This window comes from Taudactylus pleione, unplaced genomic scaffold (genome assembly GCF_031769625.1).
Source record: "Taudactylus pleione unplaced genomic scaffold, aTauple2 ptg000041l, whole genome shotgun sequence".
NCBI classification, from domain to species: domain Eukaryota; kingdom Metazoa; phylum Chordata; class Amphibia; order Anura; family Myobatrachidae; genus Taudactylus; species Taudactylus pleione.
In genome coordinates, this window is record NW_028284443.1 from 48,733,115 (window position 1) to 48,750,408 (window position 17,294).

Sequence of the window (17,294 nt, forward strand, 5' to 3'; positions counted from 1 at the left end):
TGCGTAAACCAGTGGTTCAGAAACTGGATGCTATTGCACCCTGGGGTGCCTTGGGCCACTTGCAGGGGTGCCACAGGTTGGCGGTCTAGGACCAAATCAAATTATTATGGTCCACGTGATAGGCAAAACCAGTGCTGGTAGCTGCCAGTCAAAATATATATGGACAAACAGAATCACAACCTTGTCCACCACCATATACCTGAAACTAAGGGTGACAAATAAGCACAATTTACTTCATTTTAAAATATTTGCAGAATTTCTCAATAAGAAACTAGGGATGCTGTGAAAACAATGCTGAAATTCTAGGGCGCCGTGATTCACAAAAGTTTGGGGACCACTAGCTTAAATCAATGACCTTGCATAAAAAAGTAAAGAAGTTAATCAACCGTCAAAAAAGGATAACACTTTCAGTTTAAAGGGGTGTGAATTGAAAGATCTACAGTATTTAGATAGACAGTCAATACGTTGAAACCAAACAGTCAAAAAGGCAATAAGTAGACAGGGTCAAAAAGTCGACAGTGTCAAAAGGTCAACAGAAAAGGTTAATTTTTTTTTTTTAACCCTAAACCCTCCCCCAGTGCCTAACCCTAAAAAGCATGAAAAGTTATGAAAAACCATGTGTCCAAATTTTCATGCAACAAAGCCGACCTTAACGCTGTGTACCTATTGCACGTCGACCTATTGACTGTCTAGACACTGTAGATCTTCCATACTTGCACCAGATTAAAGGGAGTAGTAATCTGGCAGTATATTTATACAGCAGTGTTCTCCCCAGAATTTTTTTCCAGCCGGGTGGCATCAAGCCCCGGGTGGGGGCTCATATACAATTGCTTTATCAAAGACAATACATTTTTTTAAGTGCCCAGATACTGCCGAACTGCTTTGAGAATGCTAATATTTATTTAACAGCTTCAATGTACTGTCCCCCAATTGCTGGCCACACAGACGTGAGAAAGTGTATGCAGGACCACTCTCAATTGTGCACAGGCGATTATTCCCGCCTGACAGCGCACCTTTGCTTTTATTTAGGGGGAGGGATCTGTGCCCGCCAGCCTGAAGCGGCCCTGCACTGTGACACGGCAAAAAGCCGAGCTGCACAGACGTCACAGTGCAATCTTTCATCCCCTCTGTCCGGGTCCGTACAGTGTGCACCAGCAATAGCTGACCACTGTCAACAGGGACACATTTAGTGATGGTCCACCGGTAAATTATGAGTGCCAGGCGGCAGAGGATGCATTATTTAGAGTGCTGTTGGTAAGAGTGCCGGGCAGCAGGGGGTTTCTTGCCGGGAGGACTGCCCGAAAAAATAGCCTGGGGAGAGCACTGTACAAGAAGGAGGAAAGAAGTCTTAAGAAAGTTAGGTAATTGTAGGAAATTATTAATAACTATAATGGCACTTTTCCCACAACATAAGTACCTGGCATGTTTTTTAATAACTTTGCATTGCACATATGTCCTTTCCAAATGTCTGTTAAGATGTATTCCATTCTCTTTGCACGCCAGAGAAAATTGAACACTCTGAGATAATGACTCATGCACTCTCTGGTAAATACCTGTTAATTAAAAAAAAAATGGGAGTTATACAGATAAATACACATGGAAAGAGGCAGCCTGCATTATGGAATAATAAACAAAGCATACAATGCATAGTAAATAGAAGATTAATCTATAATCATGGCTACTGCTTAATAAGACACAGAGGTGTTCTTCAAATGCTGTAGGATTTGCAAGCTATATTTAGCAACATTAGAAGATTTTTTTTTTTATTTCTCTATGAAAGTAATTAACATTAGAAAATATGTGATTAAGTCTTAGTTGACACTTTCCCTGATTTCCAGAAGTCCCACATTTTAAAAGATTTGGCCATAACAATGCACATATATAAATACAAAAAAAACAAGCTTTGACCAGTGACCTAGCAAGGGTAAATATGACCCACTGTAGCTGTAAAGTTTGAAACATTGCTGGGAACACATAATAATTAGAAAAAAAGGATGCGTGTTGTGCCAGGTACCAAACTGAACATGTATTGATCAGGCAACATGCAGGCCTTTTTATCTGTAACATAAAGTTAGTTTAAACCAGTCTTAAAAGAGGTCTCTAGTGAAAGCTGAGTACAGTATAATGTATATCTCAGAGCTACTCTGTTGTTCATTGACTTCACAGAAGAGCTAGCTGTTCAGTGCACACTGTGTCTTGATTATCCATACTGGGCGTTTGGACAAAGAATTTTAAAAGACATACTAAACCAAGACACCCAAAATTATGTACACTTCTCACTATCAATTGCATGTTTTGTCATTATCACTTTCTTTTTTTAACATTAGAGTCTCAGCGCTTATCTATTGACCCACACCTGAAAATGGGCTTGATTCAGGTCACCGCGCTTCACTTTTTCCACATTTTGTTATGTTACAGTCTTATTCCAAAATGGAATAAATTCATTTTTGTCCTCAAAATTCTACACACAATACCCCATAATGACAACGTGTAAAAAGTTTTTTGATATTTTTGCTAATTTAATTTAAAAAAAAAAAAAAAAAAAGAGATCACATGTACATAAGTATTCACAGCCTTTGCGCAATACTTTGTTGATGCACCTTTGGCAGAAATTTCAGCCTCAAGTCTTTTTGAATATGATGCCACAAGCTTGGCATACTTATCTTTGGGCAGTTTCGCCCATTCCTCTTTACAACACCGCTCATGCTCCAGCAGGTTGGATGGGAAGTGTCGGTGCACAGCCATTTTCAGATCTCTCCAGAGATGTTCAATTGGATTCAAGTCTGGGCTCTGGCTGGGCCACTCAAGGACATTCACAGAGTTGTCCTGAAGCCACTCCTTTGATATCTTGGCTGTGTGCTTAGGCTTGTTGTCCTGCTGAAAGATGAACAGTCACCCCAGTCTGAAGTCAAGAGCGCTCTGGAGCAGGTTTTCATCCAGGATGTCTCTGTACATTGCTGCATTCATCTTTCCCTCTATTCTGACTAGTCTCCCAGTTCCTGCTGCTGAAAAACATCCCCACAGCATGATGCTGCCACCACCATGCTTCACTGTAGGGATGGTATTGGCCTGGTAATGAGCGGTGCCTGGTTTCCTCCAAACATAATGCCTGGCAATGGCGCCAAAGAGTTCAATCTTTGTTTCATCAGACCAGAGAATTTTGTTTCTCATGGTCTGAGTGTCCTTCAGGTGCATTTTGGCAAACTCCAGGAGGGCTGCCATGTGCTTTTTACTAAGGAGTGGCTTCCGTCTGGCCACTCTTACCATACAGGCCTGATTGCTGGATTGCTGCAGAGATGGTTGTCCTTCTGGAAGGTTCTCCTCTCTCCACAGAGGAATGCTGTAGCTCTGACAGAGTGACCATCGGGTTCTTTGTCACCTCCCTGACTAGGGCCCTTCTCCCCCGATCGCTTAGTTTAGATGGCCGGCCAACTCTAAGAAGAGTCTTGGTGGTTCCGAACTTCTTCCATTTGCGGATGATGGAAGCCACTGTGCTCATTGGGACCTTCAAAGCAGCAGATATTTTTCTGTACTCTTCCACAGTTTTGTGCTGCGAGACAATCCTGTCTCGGAGGTCTACAGACAGTTCCTTAGACTTCATGCTTGGTTTGTGCTCTGACATGCACTGTCAAGTGTGGGACCTTATATAGACAGGTGTATGCCTTTCAAAATATTGTCCAATCAACTGAATTTACCACAGGTAGACTTCAATTAAGCTGTATGAACACCTCAAGAATGATCAGTGGAAACAGGATGCACCTGAGCTCAAATTTGAGCTTCATGGCAAAGGCTGTGAATTCTTATGCACATGTGATTTCTTAGCTGTTTTTTTTTTTTTTTTTCATATTAAATTTTCAAAAATCTCAAAAAAAAATGTTACATTTCATTTTGTGATATTGTGTGTAGAATTTTGAGGACAAAAATGAATTTATTCCATTTTGAAATAAGGCTGTAACATAACAAAATGTGGAAAAAGTGAAGCGCTGTGAATACTTTCCGGATGCACTGTAAGTGCCTATAATATAATTTGCACTTATTTTCCATTATTTGCACGTCTCAACTTGCAAATAGTTTTTTAGATTTTTTGTTGCAAAGGTAGTGTTATAAAGTCAGAGATTAAGTATAATCTTGCATGGCGAGGGTCGCTCATATCAGTACTTTTTCCACAATCTTGTGTCATAACCCACAAAGTGCACTAGGTTTTTTTTTGTCGCAAAGGAATTGATATAAAGTTGCAGATTAAAAATAATTATGCGTGGTAAGGATCATGCGTATCGGAACTGCCTTGTGTACTATTTACTTTGCTACATTTTCTCAATTTTGTGTATTAGTCCGCAAATAGTGTACTAGATACAGTACTTAGGATTAGTGTTTTAGTGCGGCTAAGTAGCAAATTTTGGGGCGTGAGAAATGGGATGATTTGGAGACAGGTATAGTTGGACACATATGTATGTGAACATATGATGCAGCTAATTAAAAGAAAAACACCTGTATTTTATAGCAAACATGGCACATACATACATACATACAGTAATACACGAACCATGTCTGCATGACCTATTTTTAATGTTGAGGGAATTATCACTTCCCAACTTTTGATGTTCAAAATTTTGAACCTCGCGTGGTCACATTATTTCTCTATTTTTCCTTTTACAAAGTGAGATATCTATCAAGCTGTTTTTCTTTAACTAAAACTATGTAGAAGCTGCAGTTTCTGCATAATTTTATGTATTGTAGCTACGTGTTAATAGCACAATATAGGAGATTTCACAGAAATCTCCGGCAAAGTGCTAAATAGCACTAAATATATCAATGGGGACTACGATCTGAACCCTATGTACCAAACTCCAAAAAGAGTTTGACCGAGGTAGAATATATATTGTTCATTGTATTTTCAATCACTGATGCAAAGAATCATCACCATAGCATTATTTATCTGCAACCATGCTTTAAGGAAATAGTTATGTTCTTGGGATGATGCACAGTATTAAAGCTTGTGTTGAACACATCACCTAGAATTGAGACCTAAAAGTTAAACCGAAATGTACTCAAACCATACAATTTTCCTTCAGTTATGTTGCAAGATCTCTCCAGGTTTAGGAGACACTACATATCAGTTTTCTTCAAAAACAGTTAATTACTATTAAACACTGATTGTGAGAGACCTGCGCATGCACATGTCTGCCTCTGCAAGACCGCCCCCAGTTCCCCCAAGGCACAGCCTGATTGATATGCTGTAGCAGTTTGGGGGGCTGGGTCAGCCCCCATTCCAGAAAACAGGGATGTGCAGTCACCATTTTCTGGGAGTGCCAAGGCCAGGGTCTGCATCTTCCGACGTAGACTACCTGGCCTCTACTACAGAGGTGCGAATGTGAGTAACCTTAGGGTAATACTTGGAACTGCAAAGGTCAGGAGGAGTCTATTTTACCAGATGCCTCCTGCTGCATTAGCATAGTAGTTGTACGGTATTGCAAAACAGCATCCCTGCGGCTGTGCAATACCATACACCTCTGAATCAGGAACAGGTTCTCTTTCCCTCTCAACTCACAAATACAATCCACCCTCCCTCAATTCCTTCCACTTATTTATTTACCACCAGTTATTTATATAGCGCACACATATTCTGCGGTGCTTTACAGGGAATATTTGGTCATTCATATCAGCCCCTGCCCCAGTGGAGCTTACAATCAATATTCCCTACCACATGCTCACACATACATACATGGGTTAATTGTTGTTGGGAGCAAATTAACCTACCAGTATATTATTCCTCTACTAATTAACCATATCAACTCAACACCTTTGCCATCCTACCCCCCGCAGTTGTTATCTAACCGTCTCCATCATTATATTCATATTTATAAACCACTCTCATTCCGGCCCTCTTAATTAAATTTAATCCTCCATTAAAACCCTAATATCATTTCTCCACCATTCTGCAGCATCCTTAAATCTCCATAATGATCTATCATTAATTCCTTCCATCATTAACCCCATCCTTTTTTATTAACACTGTGGAAATAGTTTGCACCCTCCACCTCAAACATCCTGGCTACCACACTGCTCCTCTGTACTTACTCGGAAAGGAACTGTTCATACATCAGTTCCCAGCTGATCAGAGAGAAACCAAGCAGATAAGTGTGTGTATATGTACTGAACATAGATATAAGTATGCTTTCAGCTGGCACAAAGTTAAATCTAGACTGTACATTCTTTTGAGAGAACACTTGTTAATTTACCGATTTTGCTTAAATTTGCATGCAAATTACATCACACGTCACAACAAACATTTTTAAGTATTTTAAAATACTTCTTGAGCAAAGCGATATAATACCTTCATTAAGTAAAATACAGATTTTTAGTGATGAATGCTTTTGAACAATAACCCAGCTATTTTCTAATCAAACCTAATGAATTCTTCATCATATTTTATTTTAAATAGTATAACCATGATAGTACTTAAATACATTCTACAGTGCCTTGCAAATTACTCTAAATTAGTTGATAGCTAATTTATTGCGTTCCATTATTCATAGACTATTTTATTAAGGACATGGTTAAATGAAAAGCAAATTATTTTTTTCTTAAATATATAAGAACTGGATTAAAATGCATTTGAAAATTTAGACAACAAAATTACAACAGTGGAGCACTCAGATGAAAACTAATGGCCCCAAACACAAATTTTAGATTTAGTTTACATTAAAAAAAAAAATCAAAAATCAAAGCCTAAATGAATTTATTTATAAATTTAATCTCTCTAAACCATAATTAGAGACAATCATCTAAATAAGTGCGCTCTTGGTACTTCCAGTGGGCAGACAATCCATGGGTACCAAGTCTTGCAAGCTCCCTGCATCTTCTGGCTTATCTACCATATGACATCTTCCTGCTTTGACAGCCCCATACCCCATCCCATCTATAGGGCAAGTGTAGACAAGAGTTATGTCTGGCTTAATCTTCCTGCTCCACCACCTTGGCCTGAGTTTATGGCAACTGGATACAAATTAGAAAATTTGGTTTTGGAGCCTTGAAGAGCCTGACTGTTTTGGTTCCCATTGGGGATATTTATTATTGCTACATGGTGTCTTACCTTGATATGAAATGACAGCATATGAGTTACCTGCTCTGGTGTAAGCCTTGAATGTGGAGATCTACTTCTCATATTTGATTGAGGAGAACACTCAGACGCCAGTGTTTCCTACGCCCTTTGATAATTATGTGCTTTGAAGTTGGCTAACTGCAGTTTATCCCTTCATCTGCTAATAAGCACTATTTGCACAACTGGGCAGATGTATCCTCTGCATCATGTAGCATCACTATCAACTGAATCTTGCATTTATGTTGAATTACAGTAGGCATCTCAGTGCTGATACTACAAATTTCCTCCAGCGGTTACTCTACTTCAAATTGGACTGAAGAATTCATAATTACTACTGGAAATTATCCTGTATGGCCTGGCTACATGAATGTTTGGACATCTATTCAGGCTGATCCTTCCATAGACGGCTGCATAATGTGTATTGTCTGGTTTGCTGCTAGTTTATGAGAAGCTCCTATTCAGGTGAGCAGATCAAAAATGGCAGGGCCATTCTCCAAGTGGTTATTGCCTCCTGTGCCAGCTCTCCTTGCTAGGACCTGTGGACATAACCTGCCTGTCCTCTGCTCTACAATCCCAAGGTGTGTGGCTGCACTTGGCTTCTCTTCTGATCAGCTGTGTGCAGTGAATACATCTTTACAGTGAGATGTATCCGGACACAGACATTTACTTAGACCACTTCTAATTATACTTCTGATAGCAAGAGTACACTCTACTCATCTGGCATCCCTCCCATTTTTGTCTCAACTTCTCCCTCCCAATGTGATTAGAAGTCATCACTCAGTTGCTACATCATTTTGTTTTAGTAGAGCTCAACTTCTTTCCCTGCTGGCATGCTCAGTTTGTTTACCCCTAACTCAGGGAGTCCTTGTTAGTACAGTGCTAGTTTCCTGCCTCTTCAGTTTTGCTCTGGATTGTTGGTTTGTGTGGCATGACTTGCCTCTATTGACTGGGTACTTTGTTTCTCACACCAGATGTTTGTATGGGCCATAGTGTCTGGTCATGCTTTATTGTAATAACAGTTTCACAATCAGGTACTGCATTGCTTTGCTAACATGTTTTCTTTGTAAATATTGTGCACTGACATCATGCAACTGATCATTGTAAACTTTGCCTATTTTGCTCTCAAAAACATACCATTACTGTTGTGTGATTTTTGCTGCTTCCTTAATATTTATACATTGCAATGACTTCACTATAGCTTATCCACTAGTTTTAAGGTATTTTTAGGATTGTATCCAGCCCTAATTACTTGTATATAAAGCCCTACTTTCCTTCATTTGAGCTCTCTGATATGCTGTGTGGGCCTGACAGGAAGAGTTATCTCGACAAATCTGTCTTTAGAAAAATGAAAAAAACAAAGCAGATTCCCACTCCCCCCCCCCCCTTTCTATTAGACTTAATACTGAAGCACTCTTATGTCTAAATTCTAAATAATGAGGACAGCTATTAGAACTTCTACTGCCTCTATTACCTACAATAAAGTACAAGACCTCCTTAAATTTAATAAAGGTGGACTTTATAGCCACCCTTACTGTCCTTTGAGAACAGTGATGGTAAAGAACCCATTGTTTGGAACGTGAACCTTCTACTAATTCTGATTGCCCAGAAGCTGTGATCGCTAATTTGTGATTTTATTACAGAGGTCAGGGCGTCCATCATGCAACCATACAAATGGGTCATTGAAGTGCTTGTTTGGGATTCCAATGACTGTGTTCTAGCAATTCTCTGCCACGTAATTTTAAGGGCGCAGGGAGTTTAGCTGCCTAGGTTGGTTTCTGTAGACAATCACGTGCGATTTACCTTAATGTACCATGCTACACTAGGCAATTAAGAGTGGGATCAAATGCATAAATATGCCCTTAAAGTTAGGAACTTCAGAAAAGGCCTTCATCTATGAGACAACTTGTTTAATAGTTCATAGTTGCTGAGGTGAATTCTGTATGGTTTCAGTTATTCATTCTGGTTTAGTTATGCTATAACTCTTCTGTGCAGGCTTCCGACAGGTACCCCATATTTGGGTGGATGGCTATTTTTCTTTGCTGGTGGAAAATTGGAAACGTTGTGGTTCTGAGACACGAACATACTAGCGTCTTATGTATGTGTACACAGTATTTATGTATTAATTTTTCCTGTTTTCTGTGTCTAGATTTAGTACTGTTAGTGGACTTAACACCATGATCAAGCTAAAGCAGTAAGCTACCTACATAAAATATCTTAAACCAGACAGAAATACGCTTCATAAAGATTTCATATGTAGATATGAAATCTTTTCATATGTGCAAAAAACTGTTTCAGAGACACAAGTCCTAGGAGAGAAAATTAATTGAGCGGAGAGGTCAGAAGTGTCTGCAGTTTATACTGGGGTTTGGCAGCAGTAAAAAGTCAATGACTGCAAAGAGAGTGATTATCTCCAGATAGTTGTCACGCTCTGGCTGTGATGATTCTCCGCCATGAGATTAAAAGAAGTGGACCCAGGTCGAGGAGGGAACAGGAGGCGAGGGGCCTGGATTAGGGTCTTCCTCATCCACCAGTACCGAATTTGGCAAGACCTGACCAAAGGCGCGGAGTCTAAACAACTGGGAGGTATTCACCAGTGACCCCTCCAAGCGGGACTTGGGCTTAAGCTGCACCCAGTAGGCAGATCGCGGCCCTTTGGTCAGGTATCCTGCACAAGTGGGAAAAAAAAATGGAAGAACACTACCACAGGGCAAGCACGGGAGAAAGATATTGGAGGACTGTACTGAAGTAATGTACAGAGAACACACTTCGTGGTTTCAGTTACAATGCTGGCACAGGAGATGGTATAATGAGTGGGTACTTGGATGATGTACTAAGTACACAAACTGTGGCATTATAAGCAGCACTGACACAGGTGAATGGCATCACGAGATGGTACTTGCATGATGAACTCAGTACACATGCTGAGGATTCAGCTGCAGAGCTAGCACAGAAGAGGACTCTTAATAAATTGTAGTCAGAAGACATTCTGAGTACACACACCATGGAAAACACTAGGAACAAGTCACTATAAGGAACACAGCTTGGAACCTGGAACGCTGCAACAGCAAGTTAACACTGGAAGTAACGACGTTGTACAGGCAACTTCTTGTTGTCCAGAGCCCGGTTATATACCCTAAAGGTAGCAGTCCATTGGAAAACACTATCAGCTGACCATAACCAACGCTACCATTGGGTAAAGGGTTAGTCAGGTGAAAACAGACTGTCATGGCTGTGTCCATGACAGTAACCGTAGAAACCACATCACGGAGCGAACACATGGATGTCCTAGCAGACCAAGTATAATCCTCAGCGCGTCACTCGCCGCCGCACCTGGCGTCTGACCGCTCTAGAGATCAGCGGAAGTCGGCGCTGAAGAAACAGCCGATCCTAGGCATTAACCTGACAATAGTCACTTCCTTCCCCTTTGATTGATGCCCTGTTCCTGACCAGCCAGCCCTGCCACTGCTGGCACTCTGATCACTGTACAGAGCCTGGTTAGAACAGTACCAGAAGATGAGTAATGAGGGGAAGTGGGCAAGACATGGAAGCTCTGCTATTGGGCAATGAAGGGAAGCAGGGAGATATTACTTGTCACTGCTTTTTTCCAGATGGCAAAATGATATGGAGAAGAGAAACATAAAATTACCTTTCTGTTCTCCTTTGTATCACTTTTCCCATATTATTGCATGGGAAAGCAATATTTGAAGTTGGTAAGTAGCCAAAGGCCAGTGGAGGAAAAAGAGAGAAGGAAGACAGGAACACTCGAGAATCACACTCACAGAGAAGTAGACGGAAAACTTGTGACCAGCACAATAGCCCATATGAAACCAGGTGCGTCAGGGTGGGTGCCCTGTAGACCCTATGGACTTTGAAGAAGTAGTTAACCAAGGTAAGTTCTTACCATAACTCATTTTTTTTCTTCAGGATCCATAGGCTACCCAGGGAGACCTTGGGGATGTCCCAAAGCAGTCCTTTTAAGGGTGGGGATGCTCCTGCGAGAGGAGAATCTGGAGCCCAAAAGGAAGCAGCCCAAGAGGCGAAGGTATCGAATGCATATAACCTAAGAAAGGTCTGAATGGAAGACCACGTGGCCGCCTTACAAAGCTGAACAGCCGAAGTGCCATGGCGAGCTGCCCACACACAGAGTAGATTGAGCAGTAACAGAAGCCGGAACAGGCAAGCCAGCCTGTGTTTAAGCCTCTGAGATAGTCATACAAAGCCATCTGGCCAATGTTTGTTTATTGGCTGGCCATCCTTTCTTGTGAAATCCATAGAGCACAAATAAGAAGTAGTCTGATTTCCGAAGGGAACTGGTCCTATCCACATAAATCTGGAGAGCATGGACCACATCCAAGGAGGCCTCACCTGCCGAGAGAACAGGTGACTGAAAGGCAGATACTATAATTTCCTGATTAATATGGAAATTAGATAACACTTTAGGAAGAAATTCAGGGCGAGTACGAAGCACAGCCCTGTCCAGGTGAAATATCAGAAAGGAAGGAAGACAGGAGAGCGCCCCCAATTCTGACACCTTCCTAGCAGAAGCAATTGGCAGGAGAAAAGTTTAGCTGTTAACCACTTGAGATCCACCGAATCTAGTGGTTCAAATGGAGGACCCTGGAGGGCCTGAAGAACAACAGTCAAATCCCAAAGGAGCCACTGGTGGGACAAAGGGAGGTTGAATCCGGAGAACACCCTGTAGAAAGGTGTGGATATCCGGGAGCACAGCTATCCTTCATTAGAACCACACTGACAGTGCGGAGACATGTACTTTCAACGAGGCCAGGCGAAGGCCGAAGTCCAATCCTGCTTGAAGAAATGCCAGAATCCTGGAAATACGAAACAACCGAGGGTAGTAATCCAGAGAGCGACACCACTGGAAATATGCATGCCACACCCTGTGGTATATCCTGGCCGAAGCAGGTTTACGTGCTCGGAGCATCATCCTGATGACTGAGCTAGAGAATACCTTGGACCTTAGGATGGATGTCTCAAAAGCCACGCCTTCGAAGACAGATGATCCAGGTCCGGGTAAAGGCAAGGGCCCTGAGACAACAGTTACGGACATTGAGGCAGCAGGAACGGAGTGTTGATGAGAGACTCCGAAGATCTGAGTAACAACGACGTCTGGGCCAAGCTGAAGCCACCAGCAGGACTGTGCCTCCATCTTGTTGAACTTCCGAAGAACCTGAGGAAGCAGGGATAATGGAGGAAAGAGGTACGCAAACTGGAAGATCCACTTTACTGACAGAGCATCCACCAAGCTTGCTTCGGCATCTCTTGCTCTGGACCCATACACTGGTAACTTGTGATTGTGTTGGGAGGCCACAAGGTCCACCTCCAGGAGGCCCTCCATTTGTCCACTAGTAGTTGAAATACCTCTTGGGGAAGAGACCATTCCCCTGCATGCACATCGTGATGGCTGAGGAAGTCCGCTTCCCAATTGAGAAATCCTGGAATGAACCCTGCCGAAAATATGAGATATGGTAAGAACTTACCCTTTTTATCTCTATTTCTACGAAGTCCATAGGGTTCCACAGGATACCTTGGAGTATAGGCGATGGCGGCAGACATCCAGGCACCACAGAGTTAAATTTTCAGCCTCCCAGGATGCACTGGGGTCCCTCTCCTATACCCCGCCCCCGAGCCTCAGGCCACTCAGTTTCGTAACAAGCCATAGGCCGGAGCAGGAGCAAAAAAGAGAGAGAAGACAGTCTGGAACACACAAGAATCACATTCTCACCAGAAGGAGACGGAGAAACCGGTGACCAGATCAAAGCCCATCTGCAGTACAGGTGCGACAGGGCGGGAGTCCTGTGGAACCCTATGGACTTCGTAGAAATAGAGATAACAAGGGTAAGTTCTTACCATATCTCATATTTTCTACTTCAGGGTCCATAGGGTATCCACAGGATACCTTGGGGATGTCCCAAAGCAGTATCCTTTAAGGGTGGGGACGCTCCTGTGCTGTAAGGAGAATCCACCGCCGAAAGGAAGCATCCTGAGAGGCGAAAGTATCAAAAGCATGATACCTTACAAAAATATGGACAGATGACCACGTGGCTGCCAATCACCGCTGAGGCGCCACGTCGAGCTGCCCACGAAGGACCCACAGACCTAGTGGAAGAGCTTTAATAGAGGATGGAACAGGAAGACCTGTGAATCCATCCTGCCAAAGTTAGCGTAGTGGCAGGCCAACCCTTTTTATGGAAACCAGAAAGGACAAAACCGAGAGTCTGATTTCCTAAATGTACTGGTACGGTCAACTTAAATTCTTAGCGCCCGTACCACAGCCAAATAGGCCTCACCAGCAGACAGGACTGGGAAAGTAAAGGCAAGCACTGCCCTGTTCCTAGGAAAGATGAGAAAAAGGGAGGTCTACATGACAGAGCCTCCCATTCTGAGATCCTACTGGCCATATTAAGAGCCAGAAGGAATACAGTCTTAGCCGTAAGCCATTTGAAATCCACTGAGCCCAGTGGATCAAATGGCGGTCCTCAGAGAGCCCTAAGGACCACAGCTAAATCCCAAGGAGCCACAGGTGGAACAAAGGGATGCTGAATATAACGTACACCCTGCACAAAGGTGCGGACATCAGGAAGAGTAGCAATCCTACACTGAAACCATACTAACAGGACAGAAACCTGCACCTTCAGGTAAGCAAGGCGAAGACCGTTATCTAAGCCCACCTGTAGGAAAGCCAACCTCTGGATATACCCGAGGAGCCTAGCCTCTAGGGCGACACCTGAAAGTATACCATACCTAATGGTAAATTCTTGCAGATAAAAACTTCCGAGCTCTTAGCATGGACAGAGCCCCTGTTAACTATAGAGCTGGAAAAAGTCCTAGACCTTAAGAGGGCAGTCTCCACCGCCACACCGTCAAGGACAGACAACCCAGGTCTGGGTATCAGCCAGGATCCTGAGACAACAGGTCCGGGCGTAGAGGCAACAGCTTCGGAGTGTTAACTGAGAGGCTCCGAAGATCTGAGTAATAGTGCCATCTGGCCTACGCTGGAGCTATCAGCAGGAGCGTGCCTCCTTCTTGCTATTACTGGAGGAAGAAGGGATAACGGAGGGACGAGGTACACAACTTGGAAGGTCCACTGGACCTACCTACGTCTATCAGAAGAGTCTCATCTCTGAAAGGCTCCACTTGTTCACCAGAAGATTGAACACCTCCTGATAAAGAGGACATTTCCCTGAATGCACGTCTTGACGGCTGAGAAAGCCTGCTTTCCATCTGAGGATTCCTGAATGAACACTGCCGATGACGGCAGGGATATAGCCTTCCACCCAAGCCAGAATTCGGGACACCACTGTTAGTGTCGCCTGACTTCGGGAACCTCCTAGGTGGTTTACATAAGCCATCATGATGGCGTTGTCAGACTGTACCTGCACGGTATTTCCGTGGAGGACCTGTCCTGCATGCTGGAGAACCTTGAATACTGCTCAGAGTTCTCAGATATTTATGGGAAGCACAAAAACTACTGGTGTCAACCTGCCCTGGAACAAGTGTGGACCAGTCACTGCTTCCCAGCCACGGATACTGGCGTCCGTCGTCAGAAGGACCCTGTCCGCAATCCCAAAGGGGGTGCCCCTTGTTTAGGTGAGCTTTCTGCAGCCACCAGGCCAGAGAGACAAACCTCCGGGCAAAGCACTATTGACTTTATCCTATGGGGCAACCCATCCCATCCGGAGAGGATCAAGTTCTTTAGAGTGAGGCTGGGTACTCTCCACCATGTCGAACAGCGACATCCTGGAACCCAGGAACCACATTGCCAAGTGAATAGACACTCGGCGACTCTGCATTACAGGCAAAGGTATGCAGTTACCTGCAGAGATCTTTTCCTCAATCACAAAGATCCTCAGATGTTGGGATATGGAGCATCCTCTGTGAAGAATCAGGGAGGACCATTTCCAGTTTATCAGTCAGCCCTAACGTAGCAACACAGATATTGTCCGTTGCATATGGCACTGAAGTATCTATGGAGACCGTGGTAACAACAGGAGGTCACTCGGATAGGGTAACAAGCGGACCCCCTGCATCCGCAGGTGGAATGCCATAACTACCATGACCCTGGTAAACCGTGAGGCGCGGAGGCCAGACCAAGGGGCAATGCCAGAAACTGGAAATGCTTATCGACCACTGCAAACCTGAGGAAAACACTGGTGTGCTAAGAAAAGAGGGATATTCAGGTAGTCACCCTGAATATATCCAACGACACCACAAAATCCCCAGGCTCCATTGAATGATGGAATGCAGGGTCCCCCTCCCGAACCGAGGAACCCTTAAGAATTTGTTGAAGGATTCGAGGTTGAGAATGTCCTGGTAAGACCCATTGGGTGTCTGTACCAGAAAGAGGATGGAGTAATACCTCGTTCCCCTTTGGGGCAACGGAATAAGTACTATAACTCCTGCCTGGAGCATAGAGTGTAACACCCTCAAAAATTACAGGGTCTTGTCCTGAATTGACAGAAGACCTGTAACGAAAAACCGTCTGGGAGGCTTTTACCGGGAGGAGAGGACATACCTTCAAGAAAATACTTCTCTTACCCCAGTGTCCATGGTGGTCAGACACCAGCACTGGGCGAACTGGAGAAGCCGGCCTCCAACTCTGGGGGCTCCCGAGAGGAGGCCAGTCCCGTGAGGCTGAAGGCTTATAGTCCAACTTGGGAGTAGGACGTCTTGTACTCCAAGCCTGTTCTTATGGCTGAGCAGATTTCCTGGCTACTGACTGTCTTGGAAATCTGTATTTTAGACTTACCCTGGCCTCACAGGGCCGAAAAGACAAAGCCCCAGACCCTGATGGGACTGTAGCCGATGGCAGACACGCAGACGTAGCTGCTGCCTGTAGGGCCACAATTGCGTCCAGACGAGGGCCAAACAGGACTTGTCCCGTAAAAGGCAAAGCATTCCAAATGGAATCTGCGTCCGCTTTCCAAGAGCGCAACCACAGGGAGCGGCAAGCCGCTACTGCTGCCGAGTAGATTCTGGAAAGGAGTAGGCTATATGTAAGACCGTCTCATTATGAACGTGGCAAAGTCTCTAAGAATTTGCCACTATCCACCTGCTCTGCTGGAGAGTCAGTGTGCAGAGATCCAGTTACCTACTCAGTGTGTTCCATGGCTCTGGCCCCCCAAGCACACGGCCATAGCCGGCCTGGAAGCCCCTCCAGCAAGGGAATATTGGATTTTAGATATATTTGCACCTTGCAATCTGGAACCTCCTTCAAAGAGGACCTGGAGGGCATGGGCAATGTAGCACTCCTGACTAGGCGTGTAACATGAGAATCTACCCGTAAAGGTAACTCCCATTCGGAAATGTAATTATCCGCTTACCCGGATTTTCCACGCCACCTCTAAATGATCCACCTGACCAGATAGAGGAATTACAGTGGCAACACCCTTATCCTTAAAGAAGGCATATCTGGATCTAGCCACGGGGGATATGTTATAACCAAAACCGCACGGGCTGCCCGTAGAAGGCCAGGTATATAGACTTTAGACCCAGACTACGCCTCCTTTGCACTAAGGGGCTCGTGTCTGAAAAAGTCAATAATGTCACCATCAGACGTCAGCCGAAATGGTGACTCCCCCTGTAAAACGTCCATCAGGTGCTATACCATTTGGACAATAAATTCACCCACACAGGCTCCTGCAAGACCTGGGGGGGCGAAAAACAGGATACACTGGGGTACCATCAAAAGTCCAGGGACCCCTGCATGTGATGAGACCACCACAGGCTGCGATAACCCCTATGGGGAAACGCAGGGGGCGTTGCCCACAAAGGCTGTAAGCATCTTAGCCAGCTGAGGGCGGTCCCCTTTTTTGTGCAGGCACAGTGACAGAAATGGGGCGTGATATATAATACAACATGCCCTCCATAAACCCTCAGCGTCTACATATCCCTCCACTAACTGCACATGATATCAGTACATTATAGCTGGAAGAGGATATCCTTGTTCACTTTCCGAAATGAGGAGTGTGAACGGAGCGTATGTGACCTCCCACACAGAAAAACCACGTTTACTGTGAGGTAATAAATACCCTGCGACACTGCACCGCAAGGGCTGTAGCAGAAGAACAGGGATAGGAAAAGGCTGACAGTCAGAAATGAAAGTACAGGCAAACAGCGCTAGCATTTAAGTCACATACAATGCACAGATAACATCCTGCATTACAAGCACTGC

General features: G+C 44.1%; 1 protein-coding gene across 1 annotated transcript in view; it reads right to left on the reverse strand.

The window, feature by feature from the left end:
• TUBGCP3 (tubulin gamma complex component 3) overlaps positions 1–17,294 on the reverse strand; it is a 277,741-nt gene that overhangs the window by 48,725 nt on the left and 211,722 nt on the right. The window contains exon 17 of the mRNA XM_088456791.1: positions 1,418–1,553. Coding sequence (XP_088312917.1) covers positions 1,418–1,553 — 136 coding nt within the window. The remainder of the gene's footprint in view (positions 1–1,417; positions 1,554–17,294) is intronic.